At 44.9% G+C, this 25,901-nt stretch overlaps 1 protein-coding gene across 7 annotated transcripts in view; it reads left to right on the top strand.

Annotated features, from left to right (window-relative positions):
* Positions 1-25,901, top strand: part of SCAF1 (SR-related CTD associated factor 1) — a 438,521-nt gene that overhangs the window by 27,619 nt on the left and 385,001 nt on the right. For all 7 annotated transcript variants that reach the window (XM_078655270.1, XM_078655274.1, XM_078655269.1 and 4 more), the window contains exon 2: positions 4,539-4,822. In XM_078655270.1, coding sequence (XP_078511396.1) covers positions 4,562-4,822 — 261 coding nt within the window. In that variant the 5' untranslated portion in view covers positions 4,539-4,561. The remainder of the gene's footprint in view (positions 1-4,538; positions 4,823-25,901) is intronic.

Raw genomic sequence — 25,901 nt, 5'->3', positions numbered from 1 at the left:
TCGCCAATATCCATCCAGTTCCGAAGCTGCGAGAAACATGGTTGTCAAGTTAACTCGTGAGAAAAGAATGCATTCACTTTCAACACCAACTGGGCATTAGGGGGAAACATCGACAGTGCGCAGGAAAAGTATGCGCGGGCCTAGACATGGGAAATGTGTGAACTCCAGGAACTGCGGCAGGCCAAAAGCTCGCCTCTCCTCAAAACATTGCTTGCAAAGAAAAACAAGCATAGCATAATACAGACGAGGAGCAGCCTCTAGGCGCTTCCCTTACTTGCAAGCCCGGGTAAGGTGGTCCTGAGCTCCTATGTCACTGCTTGTATGGGATAAGGTATGCCAAAGTGAGTAATCTACAGAGTGCATGCAGGGCACGGAGCGTCTTCTTGGCGCTGGAGCAGGAGGGCGCTTGGAGCTCACCGGCAGCACATTCTCTGACTGCCTCCGGGCCCTGGGCAGTATTTATAGGTTTGGGGAGACGAGGGCTCGCGCAGCTCCTGGAATCCAACGCACTTGGCAAGTGTTATCGTCTCCTCTGAGGAAAGCAGAGGCAGTGTCCTCGAGGTCCGAGGAGAGAGAGATACGCTCGCATGCGAGGGAGGGCCGGACCGCGGTGTGAAAGAGGAGCCGGAGTGGGCTGGAAGGGCCGAGGAGGGTGGAAGTGGGACTGTGAGTCCTCGGGACGGCGGCCATTTAAAGAGTGGGAGCACAGGGAGGAGACAGCGAGCAGCAAAGCTGGCACAGACTAACGAAAACACCCACAATGGCCCACCTCTACATGACGACAAAAAAGCATTTACATGTGGGGCGGGAACGGGCACACGGACAGCGGGAGGGGGGGCGGGAACGGGAATGGGCACACGGACAACAGGAGGGGAGCACTCACCAGGACTTCTTCCGGCGGCGGTCGGCCTGGAGGAATGACCCCAAAAAAACTAAAAAATAAAATAAATAAACCACCGCCCACTGCCGCATGACGATCGCAAGGGGGCGGGATGAGTAAAAATCGCAGGAACGCCCACGAATCTGTTCCGGCAATGACGGACAGTTCGCTTTTCCAATGGCTAGCCTCCATTTATGGAGCTAGCCAATGGAAGAGAAGGCGGACGAAGTGCGCATACTGTGAAACATAAGTTTTCGCCTGCGCGATACTGCTTGCGCAGTAAACGCCAGGCGAAACCTAAAAACGCACAGAGCCTTGAAGAAGTCTCATGGAGACGAAACGCGCCGCGTCTGCAATGATAGCTATGATTTTCTACTGTGTTTTTTAAAAATAATCAAATGAACGATCATCTATCAAATAAAGAAGAAAAAAGCAAAAACTGAAGCTTCTAATATTTTCTTTGGGGGATTGTTTTCTCTGACCTTGAATGACTTTAATTTGAGAATCACTAATCTTGTTCTACTTCCTATGACTGGATAATATATGGCATGTGCTGAGCCTATCTGAACCTTGTGTTTTTGGTCATCCAAAATTTGAGGGAACTAGGGAGGTCAGGTTCCCAGCTCTTGCACTACCACCATCGCCCACAACTTACAGAATTATATATGTACCAGTGCAGGTCTTGGGTGAAGTGACCTTTCAATTTATGTGTTTTTCTAATAAAATCTGATTCGCCATAGCGAGTGGGCAACTAGATTTATCAAGGAGTGCCTGATTACTTTGCCAACTACCGGTCGTCATTCCTCTACAATTCATGGTCAAGATCATTGAAAAAGGATGTTCCAGTCTAATATCAGATCAGTGAAAACTATCTCTTGCACAACTACTAATCTGGCTTCATCATGGAGACTGCTACCTTATTCGTCGTAGACGATGTTCTTCTGATACTGCTGAGCCTCTCCGTTGCCTTCGACAAAGCTGACCATCCCACCCTCATATGAACAATAGAGTCATAAATGGGATTCACCGGCAATGTCCTTCACTGGTCCTCCTTCTACCTTTCCAATAAATCACCAGTATGTTCACATGCGCAGCTCCACGTCCCAGAGGCTCTGTGTGTATCGCCTGCAAAAATCTGCAGGCTTTCTCCTATCGTTGTCTATCTGTGCATGTAGATGCCTAATGCTCTGTTCAGCTCAGATTACAGCATTCGGATTAAACAATATACTAATGATACTCTACTTGAAAGTCACCTCTGCTTCAGCTATCCAATGCCTCGACCACTGCTGGCGCATCATCCAGACCTGAATGTTTCGCACCTTTCTGAAGCACTACTCAGCCAAGAAAGAGTTCCTGTTATTCTTCAATAAATATGGACAAACCAGAAACAGTACAGATCTGGCTCATTGTCATGAATCTTGACTAATTCAGACCCCAACTTTCACCAAATGCCAAGTCAATGTGATTCACACTGGACACCTGCCACATCCTCAAGGTACACATTGCCAAAAACAAAGACTGTCGAGTGCTAAGTGTGTCTTCTAAAGAAAGTGAGTTTTTTTAATAGAAATTGACTTCAGAACTGCTGTTCAATTCTCGTACTCTTGCAACTGGTTGATGGTAAGGCCTTGTTCGATAGCCTTCTAGACACCACGTTTGCACTGCATAGATTCAATCTGTAACCCTCAACACGTCTACTCCAGGGCCTGAAGAATTATGATAACACCCCCCCCATCCAGATGAACCTCAGTTGGCTTACATGCCATCACCATCTTCAAACCCAGCTGCATAATTTATTAAGCGATCACGATTGGCACCCCTGCTTATCTTGTAGATGAACTCTTTGGCTCTCTTCACTCTTGCACCCAGGGCGCCATCAGACTGCAAACCAAGAAACTGTATTCAAAAGACTACGCAGCAGGCCTTTTTCAGCTTTACATCCAGGATCTAGAACAGCATCACCCTCATCCATCAGCTCCAATTTAGAAAGAACACTACATCACAATGCATTAACCGTCCACAACCCAGCAACCTGTCCTGTCACTCATTGACTTTATGCTTGTCTTTGACCCTGTACGGAGCTCTGCTGCCTTTCGACTAGGGTCACTCAATTAAAATAAAATATACATACTTACCCACCCAGTATCAACCTTCCTTCGTTTTGTACTAGAAATTAGCAGGGATCACCCTGTGAAGAAGTGCTTTTGCTGATTACCAGAGAAGGGCCCTCTCCACTAGTCATTCTTTTGGGCCCAGATCTGTCACTCAAAAAAAGGCTCCAGTGTCTCTTCCTTGGTCGCTAAGAATACGTTTGACTCCCATCCATCAACATTACATAACTCAGAAGCTAGATAAGAAAGTGGCCATCTTCCTTAATGTAGAAGCCAGGCCGCGAACTGCATCTTCGTATGTGTTTAAAAAAATATATATATGTTTGTGTTTACTTTTTACGCATTTGAATTAGATGGATTCATGTATAAACCGGTTGTATTTTATCAGCTATTACTCTTGTGCAGTGGTCTCTATCCTTGATAGGACTTTCTATGATTAATATAGTCCTAAAATGATTCCCCTCTGTTGCACTTATATCATTCAGTTTCTTAAACATTTTCTTGTCTGGTTTATTGTGAGTTTATATGGTAATTTTAAAGGATGCTAATGGTAGATTCTATTAATCATTGTTTGTAAACACTGCTGCTCCTTTCAAATTTATTATGGTTGTTGAAACTTTGAGACCAAACATCAGGTGATCATTAATTGTTCTTTGTGTCTTCTGGTTTTCTTCTCTTTTCTTTGGTGTGATAGATTGCAGTGAACGAAGCAGTGACCTAATCTTGTATGGTTTCTTCAGAGCTCTTAAACTAGCTCCACCTAGAAGTTTGAAGCAATGTTTTTACATGGAGACTTTGAAACCCTTTTTTTATCTGCTGAATGGGCTAGTGCTTGGCACCCCTTTTGTGTAATTGCAATCATAACTTGATTAGAAAATGGCTTCTGTGCTGCATGGATCAGTAGTAAGGACAATAGGAACGTAAATGAAGCTTTAAAAAACAAGATGTAGGAAGAAGCACAGGTTGTGAATAGAACATTTTGTAATTGTAGCACTTATAGCGCTCATTGGACCAATCAAGGCATCAGAGCACTATGCAGGAGGAATAACTGAACGAGAAAGCAGCTCAGAACAGCAGAACTCCAACCCTCCGCCCCCAGAAAAAAACCATATTGCAGCTCTTCCCATCAATCCTTGGAACATTTGATTCTAGAGGAATATGATTTTTGAAGTTACTTAACTGTTTGAAAGATAACCAGTGTCACTATTGGGATTTTGCAGATGGCCATGATGTTTTGGCATGGCCGGTCTCTGCCTGCAAATATCTGCATTTTTAAATCTGTGCATTAACTATCAAAATGAGAAAATGTTATGGGTAAAATACCTACATTCAGTGGACAAAATTCAGCCAAAATGAGTCCAGTAACAGTCTGGGATTGACTACCTTCTTTTAATTACTTTACTGTTTATATAGAGATGTTACTTCCTTTGATTGCACCTGCTACTTTTGATTGTCAGTAGTTAATAATTGTGTTGAAGGCTTCATTTTACAATCTTTTGTTTTAGTATTCAAATTTATTTTGACATATTTTTCTGCCTCTCTTTCAGGCTTTCTATTAGAGGCTGCAGTAATGGATGAGGAAGATGGTCTGGACCCAAAAGCGCATGAGGATGCTTCAAAGATGGGTCCTGACGCAGAAGTGACATCTACGCCAGAGGATGCAGAATTGGCAAGCACGCCTGAAAACAGACAGGCAATAAAAGAAACCAGGCCAGAAAGAAACGAGCAAAAGACAAGGCCAGGACCCGAGGGACCCGTGCACTGTCATCCCCAGCATGCTAGACAGGAGTTTTTGCCACCAGCTCTGCGTGATGGGCAGTTGATGTTCCTGGTAAGGCCATAAAGAAAAATTATCAATTGAGATGCCATGGTCAGCCACAGTAACAAACCTCCAGGCAGAAACTCTGTCGCCCTTGCATGGACCTGTCTGGTCACAAATCTAAAGTTCAGTTCACCACGTACCCAAGGTTGTACCTCCATGTACACATCTGCTTCTGATCTAAAATCTTCAGTGACAGAATCTTGACAATACATGTCATTTTGTAGCTCCTTGTTTATGAATTGGCAGCTCTTTCTAGCTTCCAAAGCATTCTGTAACATCCCATTTTGTTCTTTTTTCAGTTTTTATTATTTTCTTTATTGAGTTAAAAAAAATATCTTTTGTTTATTTGTATTTAAAATAAACAATGTACTCCAAAGATCCAAGACCGTTCAATAAGTCAAGTCAGACAACATGTATCAAGAAAAAGCAGATATCCATTAATACAAATGTCAGTTGTGCGTTTCATACATATCGGAGGGACTGCAGTTTTGTTTTAACGTCTAACAGGAAGGGTCAATTGCACCCAAGGATTAGCACTTAGACCTGTTTATGCAGCACAAGTACATTAGAGTTTGAAGAGAGTAAACAGGACACTTAGTATTCCATTTAAATTACCACGTTTTGCAGCTCACAGTATACACAAACAATTATTCTCTCTCCAAATAGGATCTGGATTGAATAATCTGGTTATGATGGTATAGTGCTCCCTCTCTTGGCACAGTTCACCTCGTAGTCACCCTAACTTTAGACTGGACTTTAAGGTATAGAGTTTAGCAGATAGTTGCTCAAGGGACTTCAGTTGTCACTAGACCTGGAGCAGCATATGTTTCGAGTTGTTCATCATAGTGTGTGAGATTCTTTAGTTGGCCCTTATGAGTTGACATATCCCCCAGTATTTAGACATTTGTCGTTTGGCAATTATCAACATTTTAAGCAGCGTATGTCATAGCTGGGCTATGTTAAAGTAAATCATCTTGGATATTGTCTCGGCCACCTCTTGCCAGTGTCTGTAAATTTCATGAAAAAAAGACTCAGCCAGGTGTAGAAATCTTGCACTCTGTGCCCTGCACAGCCTACATGTCAAGTCCTCATTGAGGCTGTATTTACACTTGTACATAGGAATATGATAAATTCTGTGGATGAACCTAAACTGCATAATTCCAAGTCTACTGTTGGAAGAAAGGGCACCAGTTTGCGCGCAGCAGAACTGCCAGTCTACTTCGATGATGTTATTTGGGAGCTCAAGATTACATTCATTTATGGTGGTGGGAATTATCATTGAAACCTCGTCCTGCATGGATGTATATTGTTTTCTTATGACACCTATCAAAAATGCTTCAAGTGTTATCAAGGGAGGTGGTTCCAGAGGGAAAGTGGAGAAATTAATTTTGGCATGTTTTCTGTAAACCGTAATAAAGAAAGATATTGAGGGGAAATATTATTTAGTTTTCTCTGTAATCATATAGAGGTGAATGGAATGATCTTCTTGGAATATGTACCCATCTTGGTGAGGTCAGGAGCTGTAAATGGGGGGTAGCTTCTTACTTGCATGTTGAGCAGTTTCAGTTGATTAGGTAGGGGCATGGGACATAAGTACCTTACTCTCTAACCCACCTCTAATTAGCAGTCTGTCCCATGCTCATATCTCCTGGATGACGCCTTATGATTGGATTTGTTGACATATTGTTGATTGAGGGGCAGTGGGGTATGCATTATCATTCTATTGTCATGGGGCAGAGATAATAAAGTTCTAGTCCTGGGGCCGCAAAACCACTGTATTTGTATGAAAATGTCAGAATTTCTGACTTTAGTCTGGGTTGCTCACTCCCTCATTCTAGTCCAATCATTAAAGAGATAATGGGCTTAAAGAAGGGCTTAGAGTGGGAGTATTGATGAAAAGACAGAGCATTCAGGGCAGGATAACAGTCTTCATCAAGGCTATGCACTCTGCTATTAAGTGGGAGAGTAAACCTCCCTTCCACCTGGTCTTCTACTTTTGAGATGGCAGTTGCATAATTCTTCTGTAAGACCATGTTTATATTTTGACCAATTCATGCCCCCAAAGTATTTAATAGTCCTCGAACAATGCGAGAGAGAACTTGAGCACGCATTTTTTAATTTGTTGTTTTGAGAGACACACAATATTTGTGATTTGTTCCAATTTACTGAAAGTCCTGGAAAGGCCCAAAGTTTTTTATAACTGGGTATATTTTGTTCTTGTCTTATGCCCTCTTACAAAGACTAAATGTCATCCATGTAGAGCAATATGAGAAAAGGTGTGTGAAGTAACCTGAATTACATTTTCTGAGTAATATTCTTTCGAGCTTAGGCACCAGTGGGTCAAGTGCCAGGCAAAGAGACTAGGGGACAAGGGACACCCTTGTCTAGTCCCTTATGAGAGAACTTTTGCATAGGGGGTAGGGGCTAGTAGGCCATTAACACTCCACGGGTTGGTAATACGGTTGCGAGATCCAGTCCATAAAAGGGTTGTCACACACCCATTTGACTGCGTTTAGTAAATAGGTATTTCAACTAGAGTGAGTCAAACGCTTTCACAGCGTCTAAGAATATCGCTGCTGCCTCTATTTGTGGGTCTATCTGGTGTATAAAGGTAATAAAGTGCGTGTGTTTGAGGAGTACCTCCTAGGAATGAATCCTGCCTAGTCAGGACGAACTAGATCTAGAAGTAGGGGCACTAATATATTAGCGATTAATTTAGCAAGGATTTTAGTGTCAGGCGTTCATGCGCGAGAGTGGTCTGTAGGATCCTCATAGGCCTGGAGATTCCCTCTTTTTGAGTAAGGAGAGACTCTCATTGATAGCGGAAGTGCACGTTTTACTCGTGCCTCCGCGCACAAAGTGAGCTGGTGTGAAGCCAGCATATCGGCAAAGTTTTTGTAGAATTCACAGGGAAGTCCTGTCCGGCATAATTGTTATGACTGCAACAGTTTCCTGTAGAAAAGGGTTCTTTAAGATATTCCCTGTGCATCTCCCAACTAAGCAATGTCACTGTCTTTTAAGTAAGCATTTATAATGTCTGCAGTGTGGTGGTGATCAGAGGAGTATAGATCACTATAGACCATGGGTACTCACAAACATTTTCCCGGTGGCCACAAAGTTTGGTCTCTGATGTGACCGAGGGCCGCACAGATACCAGCAGGAAGTGATCGGGTGGAGGTGGGTGTGAGGGAGGCGAAGCATACAAATCTACTGGCTGAATTAAATTCCACAATGTGGTAACAGAAAAACTGGTAACAATCACGGCTTTCCCCCATGACCAAATTATGTGATCCTGGGCATCTGTTTTATTTTACTTTCCCTCCTTTTTCTTCATTTTCACATACAAGAAGACCTTGAAATCGATGACTTAAGAATGTGCGCTGTACAAAAACTTCTCCTTTGTTTCAAATGATACACTATAAATAAATACATAAATAAATAAATGTTCATATATGGTAGCAACCCCAGCCACCCAAAGGGTGCTTGTATTAACTGACTTGCCTCTTAGTTCACCATTGGCATTTTTGCTAGGATGGCAAGAATGTTTTTAAATTCATGATTTAAAACTATCACCTTTTTAAAAAATACCTCTCAATGCACTGTTAGAATCTGATTTATTAAGGTGAAAGGTTCTGTATGTTAATGAAATACTCTTATTAAATTTTAAAGAGACGTTATCTTCCTAGTCATCCCCCGCATAGACTACGGAATTGTGGCCCTCAGCGGACTCCCTCTAGCAACAACCGCACCCCTAAGAGCCTCCTTGAATGTTGCCGCGAGACTCATTACTGGCTCAAGGAAACACTCTCATATAACTCCTGACCTGAAATCCCTGAAATGGCTTCCCTTTGAAGCCAGAATACAGCTGAAAATTGCCGTTATGACACACTCGGCCATACACCTCAAGGCACCCAACTACCTCACTCAAAAGTTGTCTATATCAGGAGGCTCGAGATCCAATAGAAGTACAAAAAGTCTGCTCCTGAAACCTCGCAGATTCCGTAAGGAAAAAACTTACAAACGCTCCTTCTCAGGGATGGCACCCAGGATCTGGAATGCACTCCCTCCGGAAACGAGGCTTATCTCCTCCACTGCACTCTTCAAGAAAGAAGTGAAAGCCATCCTTATGGCCAAGTTCACCTGAACCTTATTGTTGTAGTTCAGAGACTTTGCATCGATTTTGTAACATTGATTATTTGATGGTCCAATAACTTCATACTCATGCATGATTGTGATCCTATTATGCTACTCACCTACTACCCATTACTATACGGTGCACATCAGTTTGTTGAATCTCCCCCTTGGTGCCCCTACCCCTTGTTCTCTGGATCTCTAAGTAAGTGATATAGATATCCTTTTAGCCTGAGCCCTCCTGATTCCTTCTGCAGCTGGTTCAAAGACTCTGCACCGTCTTATATTATTGTCTATTTTAAGTGTTTATTGGTACCTGCTGATCTATATTGTAGCTGGATCAAAGACTCTGCACCGCCTTATATTGTTATATACATATATCAGCACATGACTGCTATTCTAGCATGCTATCGTTTACTATACTGTACCCAATTATTATGTTTATTCACCCTCCTGTTGCCCACCCCCCCCTGTGAAGCGCTCTGATATCTGTAAAGATCTTGTTCGCGCTATATAAAACTTTGAATAAATAAATCATATTTTTGCACGCTTGCTGTAAGATGTCTTTATAAATTAAGGTGTTCCTAAAATTAGGCAGTTCAGGACACTCCATTTAATTCCTCCTTTATCTGCAATTAACATTTAAATGAACACTTGCCTGTTTATTTAACCTATTTTAATGATAGTACTCTGTCGAGTAAACAGCAGCCCAAGGCTGCTGTTGACCACAGGGCCGAACCCAAGGTTCAGGAGGGCCGCATGCAGCCCCCGGACCGTACTTTGAGTATCACTGGTATAGACGTTTGCTAAGGTGTTAAGAATACTATCTGATTTATGCATGAGAACACCGTCCTTTTTTATGATGGTATTGAAGTAGTTTGCGGACCAGGGCTATGTTATCACATTGGTGAGGGCTTGCTTGGGTACTTGTCTTCCCCTAAATGCTTGTGTCAAAGCCTTCTTGCCTTTAGTATTTAATTTCTTTGTCAATGATGTCCCTGTGTTTCAATACTCTTGTTTTCGCTAATATAGTGGTTTCTTTTGTGTTTGCCTATTTGATTTCTAGCTCCCTGATGTTGCACTCCAGTCTCTGCAAGTAGGCTCTGTATTTTGAGGACTCCATTTACTTAGCTATGTAGGTTTCCCTTTTGACACCTGTACAAGCTCATGCTGTCTTATTGAGCCAGTGTAACTGGCAGGGTACTCCACAATTTCATTTCTGAGCTGAACACATTGTCAGTTGGTACACCAGAATGGAGTTTCCAGTTGTATGCTGACTGCCACACCTGTGGAAACTGCATCTACATTATGTTCTTGCCTGTGGTGCTTATATGTATACCTGTGAAGCTATCTCTCCCCATGAATCCTCCGACCACCCACCCCCACCCCGGTTTCCTCCGTCATCCCCAACCAACTAGTGGAATTAAAAGGTTCTGTCAGTTCTTTACTAGAAATAAACCCTCCCACAACCAACCAACCTTGCTGTGAAAAGTTTAGCAGGAAGAGAGTGAACTCTGGGGTGAGTCATTAGCACCAGACTGTTCACTCCAATAACTGGTTGGTGGCCAGAGGGTAGGATTTTGTTCACCCATATTGATAATAAAATATAAGTTTTAGGTTTTGAATACTGCATTATCTAGCTGTATGGGGCTCTAAATAATCATCAGCCCACATGCAAAATTAACGTGGGCACCCATCATAGGACAGGTTGACGCACCATTCAAATTACCCTTAAAATTAAATAGTGTCAGAAGATTGCCTTTAATGGGGTGGAAGGCGGAAGGGGGGTGGTGTTATTCACCGAGGTGTCAAGGTTCAGGTTGAAAACGTAGATATTGAATAAGCATAGTTTATGGGGAGGTGGCATGGTTTGGTAGAGATTATGTAATTTATGAGGTGTTTCTGCGTATTAGTGATAATGAGGACACCCTTCACAAAAGGCTCTGTTTTGCCCCATTCTCTTAACCAGCATATTTGAGTCCTTGTTGAGTGTCCCCCAGAAAATGGTGAGGTGGTCATTGGTACATACAGCCTCCTTAAAATCTGCAGCCAAATCAGTAACCTATGTACAAGACCATTCTTGCACCTTAATAACCCCCTCCATCCCATTTGGTAACCTTTTTATTATAATGCTGTTATTTAAAAAAAGACTTTGCATTATTCAAAACCAAAATGCCGCTTTTAGAATTTGCACTTTATTTATCATTGTCATTAGCATGACCTGGGGAGTTTGAGAGAGTGCACTGGGCCTGATATGACTTTAGTTTTACGATAAAAAAAGTTTTTAGGAGTGTTCCCGATTTGTGAGCACTGATCACTTTGATTCTGGCTTGTGGTGCGCAGTCGGCCATCTCAGTGGGGCCGCCAGAGTAACTAACGTTAGCGGTCTAGTTGCCGTCACTTGTTTAATTGCAATCCAAGGCATCAAGCATAAAATGCTCTCTGATGTCTAGAGGCTCCACCCGCAACTACTGGTACTGAATGATCTTTGCACTTTGAAAACATCCCCTTTGTTAACCTTTTTATTGTACTGCTACTATTTTTAAAAAGATTTTGCACTATTCAAAACCAAAATGCCGCTTTTGGAGTTTGCACTTGATCATTGTGATCAGTGTGACTTGGGGGAATTTGAGAGGAGTGGGCTGGACCTGGGCCTGCTATGACTTAGGATTCACGATAATTTTTTTTAGCCGGGTTCACTATTTATGAACACTGTGCAGTTTTTCTGTGGAGTGTGGTTAGCTATCTTAGTGGGGCTGCCAGATTAACTAACGTTAGCGGTCTAGTTGCCGCCACTTGCCCTGTTGCAGTTCTAGGCATCAAGCATAAAATGAACTCTGGTGCGTGGACGTACCAAAGGTGCATCAGAGACAAGCCGTTCAAACGCCTGTGTGTGTGTGTGTGTGTGTGTGTACCTGTATGGCACCAGGGGCCAGGAATGCTGGCCCTCCTGTTTCTAACAGATTAATTTACTCCTCTCTCGTACTCTATTCTCTAAAGTATGCCGAACAGAACAGTTGTTTGATCAGAGGAGTTTTCCTTTAGATGCAAGACGTGCGGGTTCAAACCTAACATACTTGGCATTACCACTATACCTACCTCTCACACTCAACCATTTTCCATCACATTTAAGATATTTACTATCATTTGTCGCTCTTTGGTTTGTCACCATGCTGACAGCTTCGATTTTTATTCAGGACTACTTACCTCACATATTGTTTCTCAGGGAAACGTGGCTATGGCAGTCTATGGTAGCAGACCTGCCTTCGCACTGTCCCCTGGTTATAACTGTTAAGGACTGTGACCGAGGAGGCGGTATAGCCTCAGTTTACAAACCAATGCTCCGCTGCAGCCTAACCCAGTGCACCATTCAAGATTGTGAAAGTGCCCTTTTTAAAATCTTCCTCAACAATAATTTTACTCTCTGTGGGCTGCTAATCTACCACCCCCCCCAGGTCCTTGAAGAGCGCTCATAAACTTCCTATCCCCGCTAGTCATTAAACATGCAAATCTTAACATCATTGGGGACCCTAACCTTCACTTCGAGACTATCCACGATGGTGAAATTATCAACTTCCTGGTTGACCTTTCAGCCATGCAACTATCCCAATTAGTTGTAGGCGCAACACACTCTGCTGGCCATTTCCTCAATCCCTTTTTTTCAAACTTAAGGTATCTACGGGTCCCGAACCCTTGGCTTATGGCTTGAACTGACCACTTTATAATCCCTTTGTCCATCTGGATCTTACACCAGGACTCCACCACAGCCCTGGACATCATCCTGAAACATCCCTGGCAGAAACTAGATTTGTAGGAATTTGGCAATTTTATTCAGGCTAGATGTCCCCAGTTGCCCCCCAACATGGAGGCTGCCGATAACATGCTGAAATCATGGCTCACCTCAGCTCTTGATGCTTTCATCCCCCGCCAGCCAAGGTCCAGCCAAAAAGAAAGATTCTGCCCCATGGTTCAATGAGACCTTCTTTACTGCTGGAAAATACTGTAAAGTTTTAGAGTTGGACAGTATAGGCCAGCTGTTTCAGCATTTCACAAACTGATTATGAAGACTAGGGCGGTTTTGAATTTATTTTTAATAAAATCTACAACAGCAACAATTCCGCCAAAGAAATTTTAAATTTAGTCAACCGCCTAACAAAGCCCGTTCTATCGTCTGAACCTATAGAAGCCTCAAACGAACACGTGACAAGCTAGCAGACTTTTATTGGCAAAATTAAGGATATTTATTCTCATTTCTCCTCTAACATCACTCCTGATCAGTTGTACTGTATTGCTTTGTCATAGAACATCAGTCCTAAGGCAACACGGAGCACTTTGCCTCCCCTCATGCCTTCCTCTTTACAAGACCTTTGTAGCCAAGTTAAATCTGTATCTCCCGATGACTCCATCAGACCAGATCTCTTCTTAAAACTTCAGACTTTTTTTTTTATCATCCTTTCTAGAAATGATTAATTTTACCTTGACATCTGTCTCAGTGCCTTGTTCATGGAAGTATGCCAAAGTAATTCCCCTGCTAAAAAAAATCCTCTTTGGATCCCCACAAAGCCTGAAAATGATCCCTTCTATCTTTTCTGGCCAATGTAACTGAGAAATAAGTCAAAAGCATTTTAACAGAGTTACTTGAAGTAAACCACATTTTGTATATGTCCCACCATTCTGCAGTTCTCTGAATGAGGACAGGCCGTCGGCCTTGATCCTGCTGGACTTGAGCGTTGCGTTTGACTTGGTCTCTGATAAAACATTACTACAGTACTTGCATGACATCTGAATAAGAGAGTCAGCTCTGGCCTGGTTTTCTTTTTGAGCGAGCGCTCTTTTCAGGTAATCGCTCCCCCTTCTTCATCTCACCAGCAATCCCTGCACTATGGAGTCCCCCAGGGCTCCTCTTTGAGCCCTGCTTAATTTATTATTTACATCCAACCACTTGCACAGGTTGTAAAATCTTTTGAACTTGTGCTGGCATCGTATGCGTACGATACCCAGCTTATTCTTTCACTTTCTGATAGTGTAACATTTTAGAGAGGAATGCTTGGGATTGCTAAGTGGATGAATAAAAACTACTTGAGTTTAAATGCCAACAAAACTGAAACTCTACTGTTAGATAAACATTCTCACTCCTGAGAAAACCATTGGTGGCGGTCACCCTTGATCCACCCACCAAGCCCAAACCGTTTTTTAAAAACATAGAGTTTGGATGGATGACACTCTTACCTTTTTTGAGGCCCAAGCCAAATCACAAACGAGCACCTGCTTTCATATTTTGAGAATCCTCAAACTCATCATTGTTGGGGTTTTTCCACCCCCACACTAGGCAAACCATGATAATTCAAGCTTTGATTCGGTTTCATTTGGATTACTCCACTGTCCTAGGAGCAAATACAGCTGTTACGAAAAGACTTCAGATTACCCAAAATTCTGCGGTAAGGCTGCTCTTCTCCCTCCCAAAATGTTGCTCCGCCCCAGGGCTTCTCCAGAAGATGCACTGGCTCCCTGTGGACAAGCGTGTGCGCTTTAAGACCATGTGTTTATCGCCTACAAGATTTTTATTTCCCTTTACCTGCTATCACAGTTTCTCCCATTGTGGAACCTTAACTAGGCCATTATTTCCTGAGTTAGGAAGGCAAGAGCTAGAGGACAATCTTTCTGAGCTTTGGCCCCTATTTTATGTAACAAACTTCCTCTCTCCCTCAAGAAAACTGAGAACCATCTGCGCTTTTGGAAATCGCTAAAAACCACTCTTTCAACTAGTTTTCCTCTTCACCCCTTATTCATTTGGTGTACCTGGTTTCCGTACCTCCGTTTCGGGTTCAGTGCTGGGAAGCACCATTGTTGGGGCATCTTTTCGCTATATAAGTTCTTCTAACATAACAAACTTGACAAGGCCAATAGCTCTCGTCTCTCAGGCAAGACATGATGACTTTCCCAGTGCTCTTTGTATAATGAAGCCACTGTAGAAAGTATAATTGTTTAAGACTGGGTAAGTACTGTCTCCACATTCTCAACCTGTTTGCTGTTCACATGTGCAAGGCAAATAAGTGAGATATCAGTGTGTGTCATATTAGCTTTCCCAATTTCAAAAACATCACAAAGTTGGCAATGTTTAGGATTTAAAAAAATTAGGAAGTGAAATATCCCACAGAATGGATTTTCAGGTTTTGAAAAAAAAACTGTAGCTAATCCTTATACTCAGTGGCCATCTTGGAATTATATTGTGCATAGTGGTTGTGAGAAAGTGGATCTATATATACTGGACCAGAATAAGGTACAGTGTGTATAGAGTTCACCAACCCCAGAAGTATAACAGAGGTTAAAGCCAGGTATGAGCTTACTCTCTAAAGTGGTAGCTTGGTCGAGTAGTAAGGCAGTACCAGAGGACAATGTAAAGCATTTGTTGAACCCACTCAGTCAGCAAAAGGTTTCACACACTCAAAGACTGAACTCCAGGCCAATTGTATTTATATCAAAGATGTAGTTTTATTTTTAGAACAAACCGGTATCAAAATATACTGTTCTCAATATGAGAGGTCCCAGATGAGTACTTTTCAGAAAGGCAATACACTTTGTAAACAAAATAGGTACAGGGGTTGCAGTACACAATTCTACACACAATTCTACACACAATTTAGCATTGAGATCAATGGGTTTTTCTATCTAAACACAGTTGATTACTTTGTAGATTACTTTGGTAGTTCCAGGACTGGATCCTAGGTTCAGTCCTGGGGTCTAAGCTGAAAACAATTTTGTAAAAACGTTTTAGTTATTGCAGTTATTTTTCAGGAATATAAAGCTATTTTGAAAGTACACACTTAAAAACTTTTCAACATAAATCTGCCAATGTTATCCAATGGGAGAAAATTCAGGTTGCAGGTAAAGTATGATCTCGTTACTTTTGTAATCCAGTACTGGGCCCTTAGGTCCAGCACTTTGGTCTCAACTTAAAACAGGTAAGTAATTACGTTTCAATATTTTGTATGATTTTTAAAGACTATTTCTAGTTTTCAAAAGTAGACACTTTGAAGACATTTCATAGAAAAGCAGACAATGGATTCCTATGGAGAAGATACAAGTTACTAGTAAACCCACTAAGGATTACTTTTGCGGTTCAGTACTGGGCTACAAGGTACAGTACTGACTTCTCTCCTGATCACAGGTGAGTATTTCGGAATTCGGTTGATTTTTATATGAATATTTTAGGTTTTCAAAAGTAGACACTTAGATCTTTCGTGTCAAACCAGTCAATGTTATCCAATGGCAGGTAAGTGTGTTACCGGTTTCCAGGTGAGTACTCGGCTGGTGAAGTTAAGGTTCTGGGCATAGACTCGGGTGTCCCCCAGGGTCAGGTAGGTACAGTTGGTTCAACCCAGGGGCGGCTCTAGGCTCATGGCGGCCCTAGGCAGGGAGCGTAGGAAGGGGGCCCCGGTAAAGGGGGTCCGGGCGGGGTGGGGCGCCAAGGCCAGTGAAGAGGGGGCGGGGGGCCAGGGTGTTTGGAAGTGGAACAGAGCCGGAGGCTGCCAAATGCCTGCCAGGGGCCGCCACACAAATATGTATCCATCCTCGGAGGATTATTATATTAAGGCTACATATTGGCGTGGTGGCCCCTGGGGTTTGGTGGCCCTGTGCAGGTGCACAGCTTGCACACTCCTAAGGCCGCCCCTGTTCAACCTCAGCGGCACAGGGGCGGCTGGGTGCAGAGGTAGTTAGGCCCAAAGTTATCCAATGAGGGGCAGGGGGCCTCCGGTTGGTGGCTGCTGGCTAGCAGGCCACGCGGCTGTGGGAGCTGGGCTCCTGGTCACTTGCTCAGGGCAAAGGGGGAAAGTAGGATAGGACAAAGGTGGCACGGCCAGCGGCACTCGGGCGGATGGTTGCAGGGTGCTTTTGTGCCGTCAGGCGCTCATTGTTATTCAATGGGAAAGGTAAAAGATGAACAAAGGCTGCAGGCTCGGGGACGGAGACTCTTCAGGGGCGACCACCACTTCGAGAGGTAAGTTGTGATCTTGGAGCACAGGTAGGTACCCCAAAGGAAGGCGCAGGGAGTTGCAGGGCACCGGGTTCAGGGGTGTCTTTGGGTGTCGGAAAAGCTTACCCTCATCTGTTCGCGGTTGGGGGGGCCCCTGGTTCTGAGTGCAGGCGTCGTCTGGTTCGCTGAGGAGGACCTTTGGCACTAGACTTCTGGTCCAGTCGCCGGGGGGACGTCCTTGTGGTCTTGGATCACTTGGGCACTGGCCAGGCTCGGCGGGTGCAGAGTGGGCTGGCAGGGGCTTCCTGGCTGGCACAAGGGGGGCTGTTGCAGCATCTACTGATGGGACTCCCAATCTTCAAGAGGGTCAAGGCAGGCAGGTTGCTGTCCACTGGAGTCACCGGGGTTTAGGCAGGAGCAGGTTCCAGGATCGACAGGCCGGTAGGGCTGGGGCCAAGTCAGTGGTTGTCGTCCTGTTAGCAGCTGCACTGAGGGGTCTTCTTCCTCTTGATCTTCTTTCTTCTTTTCTTATCTGGATCTGAGGAAGGAAGGTTCAGGGAGCCCCTAAATACTGAATTTAGGGGTGTTACAGGTAGGGCAAGGGCAGGGACCGATAGGTCCCTGTCCTGGGGTGGGTACACCCCCTAACCTGCTCCTCTCCTGTGATAGGGGGGCAGGAGCCTAGCTGTGATTGGGCAGGGCTCCCCATCTTCAAGATGTCCGAAGCACAGGGTTGTGCTTCACCTCGTCTCCCCCACCTGAGGGGTGGGGTTGGCACAGGCTGGCACCCCCCCCCCAACCCCCCCCCCTTCCAGACGTAGTTTTTTCCGGCAGTCTTCCTGCCAGATTGGGGGTCAGGACTGGTGGTGGCCAGTTGCTGGGTACAGCAAATGGTCTGGAGAAGCTCACAGAGGCGGCATGCCTTTGAAGCTTCCCCCTGCCCATCCTGGGGAGGAGACCTAGCACCTCGCCCAGGATGTGCATTGTTGCAGGCCCAGGAGAGCGGGGGGCTCTCCACCCAGGGGTCCAGCAACATGTCTGCTGTGTGGTAGCCTAGGCAGCCTCTCAGTCCAGTCTAAGATGCCCTCTTTGGTGCATTTTTCATTAAATCCCACACTGGCATCAGTGTGGATTTAATGTGCTGAGAAGTTTGATACCAAACTTGTCAGTCTTCAGTGTAGCCATTATGGTGTTGTGGAGTTCGTAATGTCGACCTCCCATCACCATACACGCTTCATGGCATCACTGCACTTACAGTGCCCAGGAATGGCCCTGGGTACTGTAGGGGCACAGGGCTCATGCACCTGTGCCCACACCACTGGCATAGGGCACCCAGCTAGAGGGGTGACTGATGTATGCCAGGGCAGTGGTTTTGTGGGCATAGCACACAGGGATGTGTTCCACGTCGACTCTTTGTTTAGTTCTGTACCTGGGCACTCAGCCTGCAAAGGCAGTGTGTGGGTGCCAGGGTACAGGCCCCCTAGTAGGGTGGCACAATAAGTGCTGCAGCCCTTAGGGGTCTTCTCTGGTCACCATGCCCTGGGTATCTAGGGTACCATTTACTAGGGGCTGACAGGTGGCCAGATATGCCAATTGGGGTTTAGTTTCAACCCAGTGTTAGGGAAGGAACACCGGCCCTGGGTAGCTGGTTGGCAGGAGCCCAGGGCACACTCAGTCTAAGCACATCGGCAGTCCGAAAAAAAGTGGGGGCATACCAAGGCAAAAAAGATGGCACTTTCTCACAGTGGTTCATTCTAAATGTCCTTGCCATCTTAAAGGTAAAACAATTGCACACTATGTATAAAACCATCACCAGATGTCCTCCTGAGGCTCAGCCGGGAGAGACCACCGTTTTTTAACCTTTGTCTTTTATTTCTTGTAAATTGTTGAATCCTTTTCTCCAGCACGACGCTGGTTTTTAAAATTACTTTACTCGATCCTACATAGTGCCTGGTGCTGGACTTCCCGGGGTCTGTTCACTGCATGCGACCACCATATTGGGGAGGAGGCAGGGTTAGCGCGCTAGTCGTTCTGCCCTACAGCACTTCAAAAGCAGAGCTGGTGCGAGCGCGCCCACTGTTGTCCTCCTGAGGCTCAGCCGGGAGAGACCAACGTTTTTTAACCTTTGTCTTTTGTTTCTTGTAAATTGTTGAATCCTTTTATCCAAATTTAGCCACTCTGTACATGGACTCGCTTGAGTGCAATATCATCTTGTCCACCAGCAACCCCTTTCACACATGCGTAACCAATTGGAAATGCTATATAGATCACATTTTTCTTATTTGGAGCGGAGGGGTGGATGTTCTTGGGTCCTTTCTCCATTGGCTCAATGACAATTGCAATGGTCTCACATTCACTCTTACAAGTATCCCTTTCTTAGATCTAATGATTAAACATAAAGATGGTATTCTTATTACAGCTCTGTTCCGCAAGCCTGCTAAAAGCAACACTCTGCTCAGTTAAAACAGCTGTGATCCAAGAGCATTCAGAGACAGTCTCCCTTACTCACAATTTTTGAGGATTAGGAGGAATTGCTCACAAAAAACTGACTATTTCATTGAGGCCAAAACACTATGTACCAAGCTCTCCTTCAGAGGTTACCCGCGCCGCCTTGTGCGGAATGCCTTGCAAAGAGCGTTGTATTGCCCACGTGAAACCCTACTGGAGCCCAAACCCAAAACCGATGCAGAACGCCCAGTGTGTGTTACAACCTTTTCTGCAGTGTCCAATACTGTCCGTAAAACTATCAGAAAAAACTGTCCTATTCTGAATGCAGGTACGCTTGACTTGGAGATGCCCTTGTTTGCATTTAAGAAAAGCCAGAATATAAAAGACCAACTAGTGCGCGCAGCGCTTCCTACCACCCACAACCCCAATCCTACATTGCATGACATGTGGTCCTTAGCACCGCTCAAGCGCCACTCCAAGTGTGGTAATTGCGTTGTCTGCGAATTTACCATTGAATGTAAGGAGTTTGTGTTTAAGGATGTCAGGAACATACTCAAGTCATTTCCTAACTGCAATACATGTAACTTAATATATACCATCTTTTGCCCTTGTAATAAGATCTACGTGGGACAAACAAAACTGAAAATTTGCTTGCGCATCTCCCAACACCGCAGGAGAATCGGGTGCAAAACAGCGAATGCACCACTTGTTGAGCACTTTATTGAAAAAGGATACTCAGAAAATGACATCCGCTGGACAGTGATCAGCTCCATTAAATTGCCCCCAAGAGGTGGTGATATCGCAAGGATCCTAAACAAAGAGGAGCTCAAATGGATTTTAAAGACTGACCGTCTTCACTCCGGACTGAACCTTCTTGAAGATTGGACCACTCTGATTTAAATATTACCCCTTCTTTTACTGCCTTTAGATACATGGTGCCTGAATTGCTGTACCCTGTAATTCCTTTAAGTGTGTTCTTGTAATAATCTCCACTATTTCTCTATTATAAAACTCACCCCTTCACTTCAATTCACTCATTTACCACCTTAGATCCCCCCTCCTCGAATTCACTCTGACCCTCTTAAGATGGCCGCCACAACACCTCTCCTTAACCCCTCATTTATTTTCACTTGGTCACATGTCACTTCAGACCAATCTGGGAATAGCGATCCCCTTATGGAGGCTCGTATGCACGCTCTGTTCCATCTGAACCCGCGATCGAGCAGTCCGTCCCCTGCAACCTCTGGTAAGTCCAACCGCCACATGACCCAGTAATGTGTACTACGAGGCCCGATCCTCCGATCTGACCTCCCCCAGCACCTTGTTTTTCATTGTTGGTTATCATGCTATAAATGCAATTGAGTGATCATTAATGCCGCCTTAATTCCGGCTTCTCTGACGCTCCCCTTGGGATCTATTAATCGGTAAGCTATTTTAACTAATTAGCTGCACGGTCCCCGTATAATTGCCACTGGACTCCGCCTTGACTTAATTACTCTTACAGGTCACCCAGTCATAACGCACTGACTCAACCTGGATTTCACAGATGTAACCGGAGCCATGACTTCTCTCGGCTCCTTCACTGTAAGCCTGTGCCTACTATCACACTCTATGCATGACCGTCTTCGTATCCTCCTCCGTTTCGCCGTTCACTCCCCTGCTGCCACCACTTTTTCATCCATTATGCTGTCTTACGGCACAAGCAGTGTGTTGCTCACACCTGGATTCGACCTAATTAATTCCCGCATGGCCGATAGTAATTTTGCATGACCACTCATGATATGCCCAGACGACCAGCACTCTGTTCGTCACCCCGTACCTCGCCCTAGAAACTGCCGTTTTCATCACGGCCATCACTTGCAATCCCGGTCTTTCACGGTTTACTTCGCGCACTAGAATTCAGCTCTACATACCTTGACGGCTCTCCCTGCCAACTTGTTGAATAATTTTAATGTGTTTAACCTTCACTTTTGAATGTCTTTCTCATGAAGTTCTAACGAATTATGTAACTTCAGTTGCTTTTCCTAATGGTCTTGTACTGTATCTTCCCTCTTTTTCCCCTTAGGCAAATGATGCTTTAAAATGTTAGGCATTTATCACATGTCCTGATGATGATCCGCATATCGTGTTAAACGAATCGTAACGCCGTCGACAACCTTGTGCACCTTATACAATTGAAAAACCTATATGTCTCTTAAAGTGTAAAGGTGCAAGTAATGTTCTGCTGTATGTTTGAAACTGCAATTAACAGTATAACAGAACCCTAAGCTTTTGCCTAAAAGCCCTTTGTGTTATGTTCAGTTTCCTTTTATATGTTTTACGCGTGTTAAGTAGGGTACAGGCTTGTGCCCCACCTTGTATATTGTTTGTAAATATTGTCTTGCACCGCTAAATGAGTAAATATTCGACCTCTGTCCGGCTGGACATGTCAAATCAAGATAGAAACGATTCCGTCTATATTTATTAGTTCTATATCTGCGTTTGTAAGGGACCACTGTTGCCTTAAAGAATCCTTTTCTCCAGCACGATGCTGGTTTTAAAAATTACTTTTCTCGATCCTACATAGTCCCTGGTGCCGGACTTCACGGGGTCTGTTCACTGCATGTGACCACCATATTGGGGAGGAGGCAGGGTTAGCGCGCTAGTCGTTCTGCCCTACAGCACTTCAAAAGCAGAGTTGGCGCGGGCACGCCGCGGGTGCGCCGAAGGCAAGCCCGTCTGCGCACGGCCCGCGCACAGCGCCAGCCCTATGCCCGTTTGGATGTAGGAGACACCAGACTGGAGCCCTATTCAAGGAGTAAGCTTCCTAGCCTTAATACTTCCAAACCTAAGGAGACCTGTATATGTATCATTCCCGGTACAGAGGTCCATCATGGGGTTATAGCCTGCCAGGGGTGTAAAACCAAACTACCTGATTTCCTCTTCCAACATAGGATAGATACGGCTATTGATTATAAAATTCAGAATCAAGCTGGATCCAAAGAGTTTAAATGGGTCTTGCTGAATGCAAGATCCTTGGTAAAACATAGCATTGATTGCGCTTCCTCAATAGAGGAAGAACAAATCAGTATTGCTTTTATCACAGAGTTCTGGATAGATCAAGCGTTTGGACCAGACCTGGTTAAAGCTACACCACCTGACTACACGGTTCATACCTTGAACAGACCCCACAAAAAGGGAGGTGAATTAGCAGTTATTTATTTAAGATCACTAAGTGCATCTTTTGCTAACTCCACTCCATGTGAAGCATTGGACTTCTGCTTCCATCTCTCACATCCATACTCGTTTAAAGGGACCCTCATTTATAGGCCGCCGGGCCCGAGGAATCGATTCCTGATTCAAGCATGCAATGTGCTGGAAAATAATGTAAGCGCTAATTCCTACACCATACTAGGCGATTTTAACTTTCAATTGGAAATCGATGCCGACCCAGACACATCCAGCTTGCTGGATCTTGTGAGTAGTGTAGATCTTAAGCAGCAGGTTAGGGGGGCCACACATAAGGCTGGGCATTCTTTAGATGGGATCTTTACTAACAACACTCAGCTGGAGTTTATAGACCTGCTACCAGTGGTCTGGTCAGACCACAAGGCAGTGCTGTTCAGAATGACTTTACCCCACAGGGCTCTTAAGAAACCCATTATGAAGCACACGTATTGTAGAGCCTAGAATCAGGTTAATACTACTGAACTCCTAGATCTTTTAACCTTTTCTCTGCCTCCGCTGCCTGCAAATCTGGATATGGCTACTTCTATTTTCAACAATTGGCTTGAATCTGCTGGTAATAAACTTGCCCCTATTAAACTTAGTCACCCTAATAGGACTCGCCCCCTCCTCTCCATGGTACACCCAGGAGCTCCGAGACAAAAAATCGGTCTGTACTGCTAAAAAAGAATACAAACAAACTCTGGCTAAATACAAACAGTTACTGGCAAAAGCAAAGCAGGATTTTTTTTGTCAAAGAAATCAACCAAGCAAAAAAAATTTAACGAAGGAACTGTTTAGAACGTTTACCACCTTAGCTCATCCAGCCCTCCCTCTTATTGTTGCTAGCCAAGAACTGTGTGACACAATAGCTGAATTATTTTTCAATAAAGTTGAAACTATCTTTTCCGCACTATCAGGCCCCATGACTAAGACCTTTCCTGAGGCTGAAACAGACTCGTATTCAACACCTTACTCTCTCGCCCAGTTCGATAAATTTATCCCAGTTTCGGTCACAGATATTTAAAAAATGATCATGTCGGCGAAATCGGGCTCACCTTCCGACCCATGCCCTCTGTCCACACTTAAATTAGTGGCCGAACCAGTTGCATTCATTCTAACATCTATCTTTAATACGATGTTTGAGGAAGGTCATTTCCCCGATACATGAAAAAGAGCATCTATAATACCCCTCTTGAAAAAATCTAATCTTGATCCCAAGGACTCAACCAAACTTCAGACCGATCTCCAGACTTCCTTTGCCAGCTAAAATAATTGAAAAAAACATGAACGTACAACTTAGTGCATTTCTGGAAGACTCCCAGAGAATGGATCCAACTCAGCATGGATTTCGGGGCGGACATAGTACGGAATCCGCTCTCCTCAAATCCACCGAGGAGATCAGAACCATATTGGATCAGGGTGGAAATGCAGCCATGATCATGCTAGACCTCTCCGCAGCTTTTGATACTGTTCATCATAGTATATTGATGGACAGGCTGCGAGATATCGGTGTAAAGGGGACAGCTTGGAAGCTGCTCACATCATTTCTTTCCAACAGGGTTCAGACGGTGTCCCTGGGGGAGTTCACAGGAAAACCATTCACGTTACCATGTGGAGTACCACAGGGATCCTCCATTAGTCCAACACTCTTCAATGTATATCTCTCCCAACTCGCTCCCCTGATCGAATCCTTTGATTTCGATTTAACTTCTTACCCTGATGTGAGAAAGTGCCATCTTTCTTGCATTGGTATGCCCCCACTTTTTTCTGAACTGGCGGCACTGGCTGAGTCTTTTGGGGCCCAGATCGTATCCTATGCCCACGATACCCAGCTCCTTTTCACGTGCGGGAAGGGAGAGGATTATGACGGAGAGAGTATTCGGAAGTGCCTTGGGGCTGTTTTCGAATGGTTCCAGCTGAACAGCCTCTTGTGCAACTCCGATAAATCGGAGGTACTCTTCTTCGGGGGCCAATCTGAGCCAGATTGGCAGGAATGGTGTCCCGCTGACATGTCTCCTCCAGTATGTTCGTCTCAGTCGGCTAAGAACCTGGGAATCAGGATGGACAATGGTCTGACTTTTAGATCTCAGATCCTTGCCCTCTCTGGCACCTGCTTTGCCCTCCTCAGGATGCTTCGGAAGTTTCTTCCGTTGCTCTCGGAGGAGCATAGGAGGACGACGGTTCAGTCCTTAATTGGCTCTAGATTGGACTATGCCAACGTCCTCTATCTAGGCCTGCCTGAGTACCTCCTGCAAAGGCTTCAGGTAGTCCAGAACATGGCTGCGCGAGCCATATTTGGCCTTCACAGGAGAGCCAGAGCCGCCGGCTTGCTGCAGTCCCTCCATTGGCTGCCTATCCGGAAACGGATAGTATTTAAAGCTTTGCCGCTGGCTTTTAAGGCTCTTCATGCATCCGGGGCAAAATACTTGCACAAGAGGCTCGCTTTTCATCATCCGGCACGGTCTCTGAGATCAGAATCATTGTCTCTGGCGCTGGTTCCGCGCGTGAGGAAGGCCCGAATTGGTGGGCGCTCCTTCAAGCTGCGGGCCCCACAGATCTGGAACTCTTTGCCCCTTGCATTGCGTAGCACCCAGAGCCTGATGGCTTTCAGGAAGGGCCTGAAAACCTGGTTCTTTGCCCTTTAGATTCCCTGCTTTTAACTGTTCCTGTTTTTTTCCCTGGTTCCGTTTGTCTTTTTTGGTGTGTTAATAAAGCGCCGGGACACTCTTTTGAGTAGCCGTGCGCTATAAAAGACAACAAATAACATAACATAACTGCTGATGTACTTTGACTGAGTGTGCCCTGCGTTCCTGCCAACCAGGTACCCAAGGCCTGTGTTCCTTCCCTAAAACTGTGTTGAAACTAAAAACCCAATTGGCATCTCTGGCCACCTGTCAGCCCCTAGTAAATGGTACCCTAGTTACCCAGGGCATGGTGACCAGAAAAGACCCCTGATGGCTGCAGCACCTATTGTGCCACCCTCAGGGGCCCTGTACTCTGGCACCCACATGCTGCTTTTGCAGGCTGAGTGCCTAAGTACAGCACTAAACAAAGACAAAGAGTCGACATGGCACACATCCTTGTGTGCCATTCCCACAGAACCCACTGCCCTGGCATACTTACGTCACCCCTCTGGCTGGGTGCCCTATGCCAGAGGTGTGGGCACAGGTGCAGGAGCCCTGTGCCCCTACAGTACCCAGGACCATTCCTGGGCACTAAGTGCAGTGATGCCATTAAGAGTATATGGTGCTGGGAAGTTGTCATTACGAACTCCACAGCACCATAATGGCTACACTGAAGACTGACAAGTTTGGTACCAAACTCCTC

This window comes from Lissotriton helveticus, chromosome 7 (genome assembly GCF_964261635.1).
Source record: "Lissotriton helveticus chromosome 7, aLisHel1.1, whole genome shotgun sequence".
Classification (NCBI taxonomy): domain Eukaryota; kingdom Metazoa; phylum Chordata; class Amphibia; order Caudata; family Salamandridae; genus Lissotriton; species Lissotriton helveticus.
The sequence above is the reverse complement of the archived record's forward strand: the minus strand, read 5'-3'. Positions and strand labels throughout refer to the sequence as shown.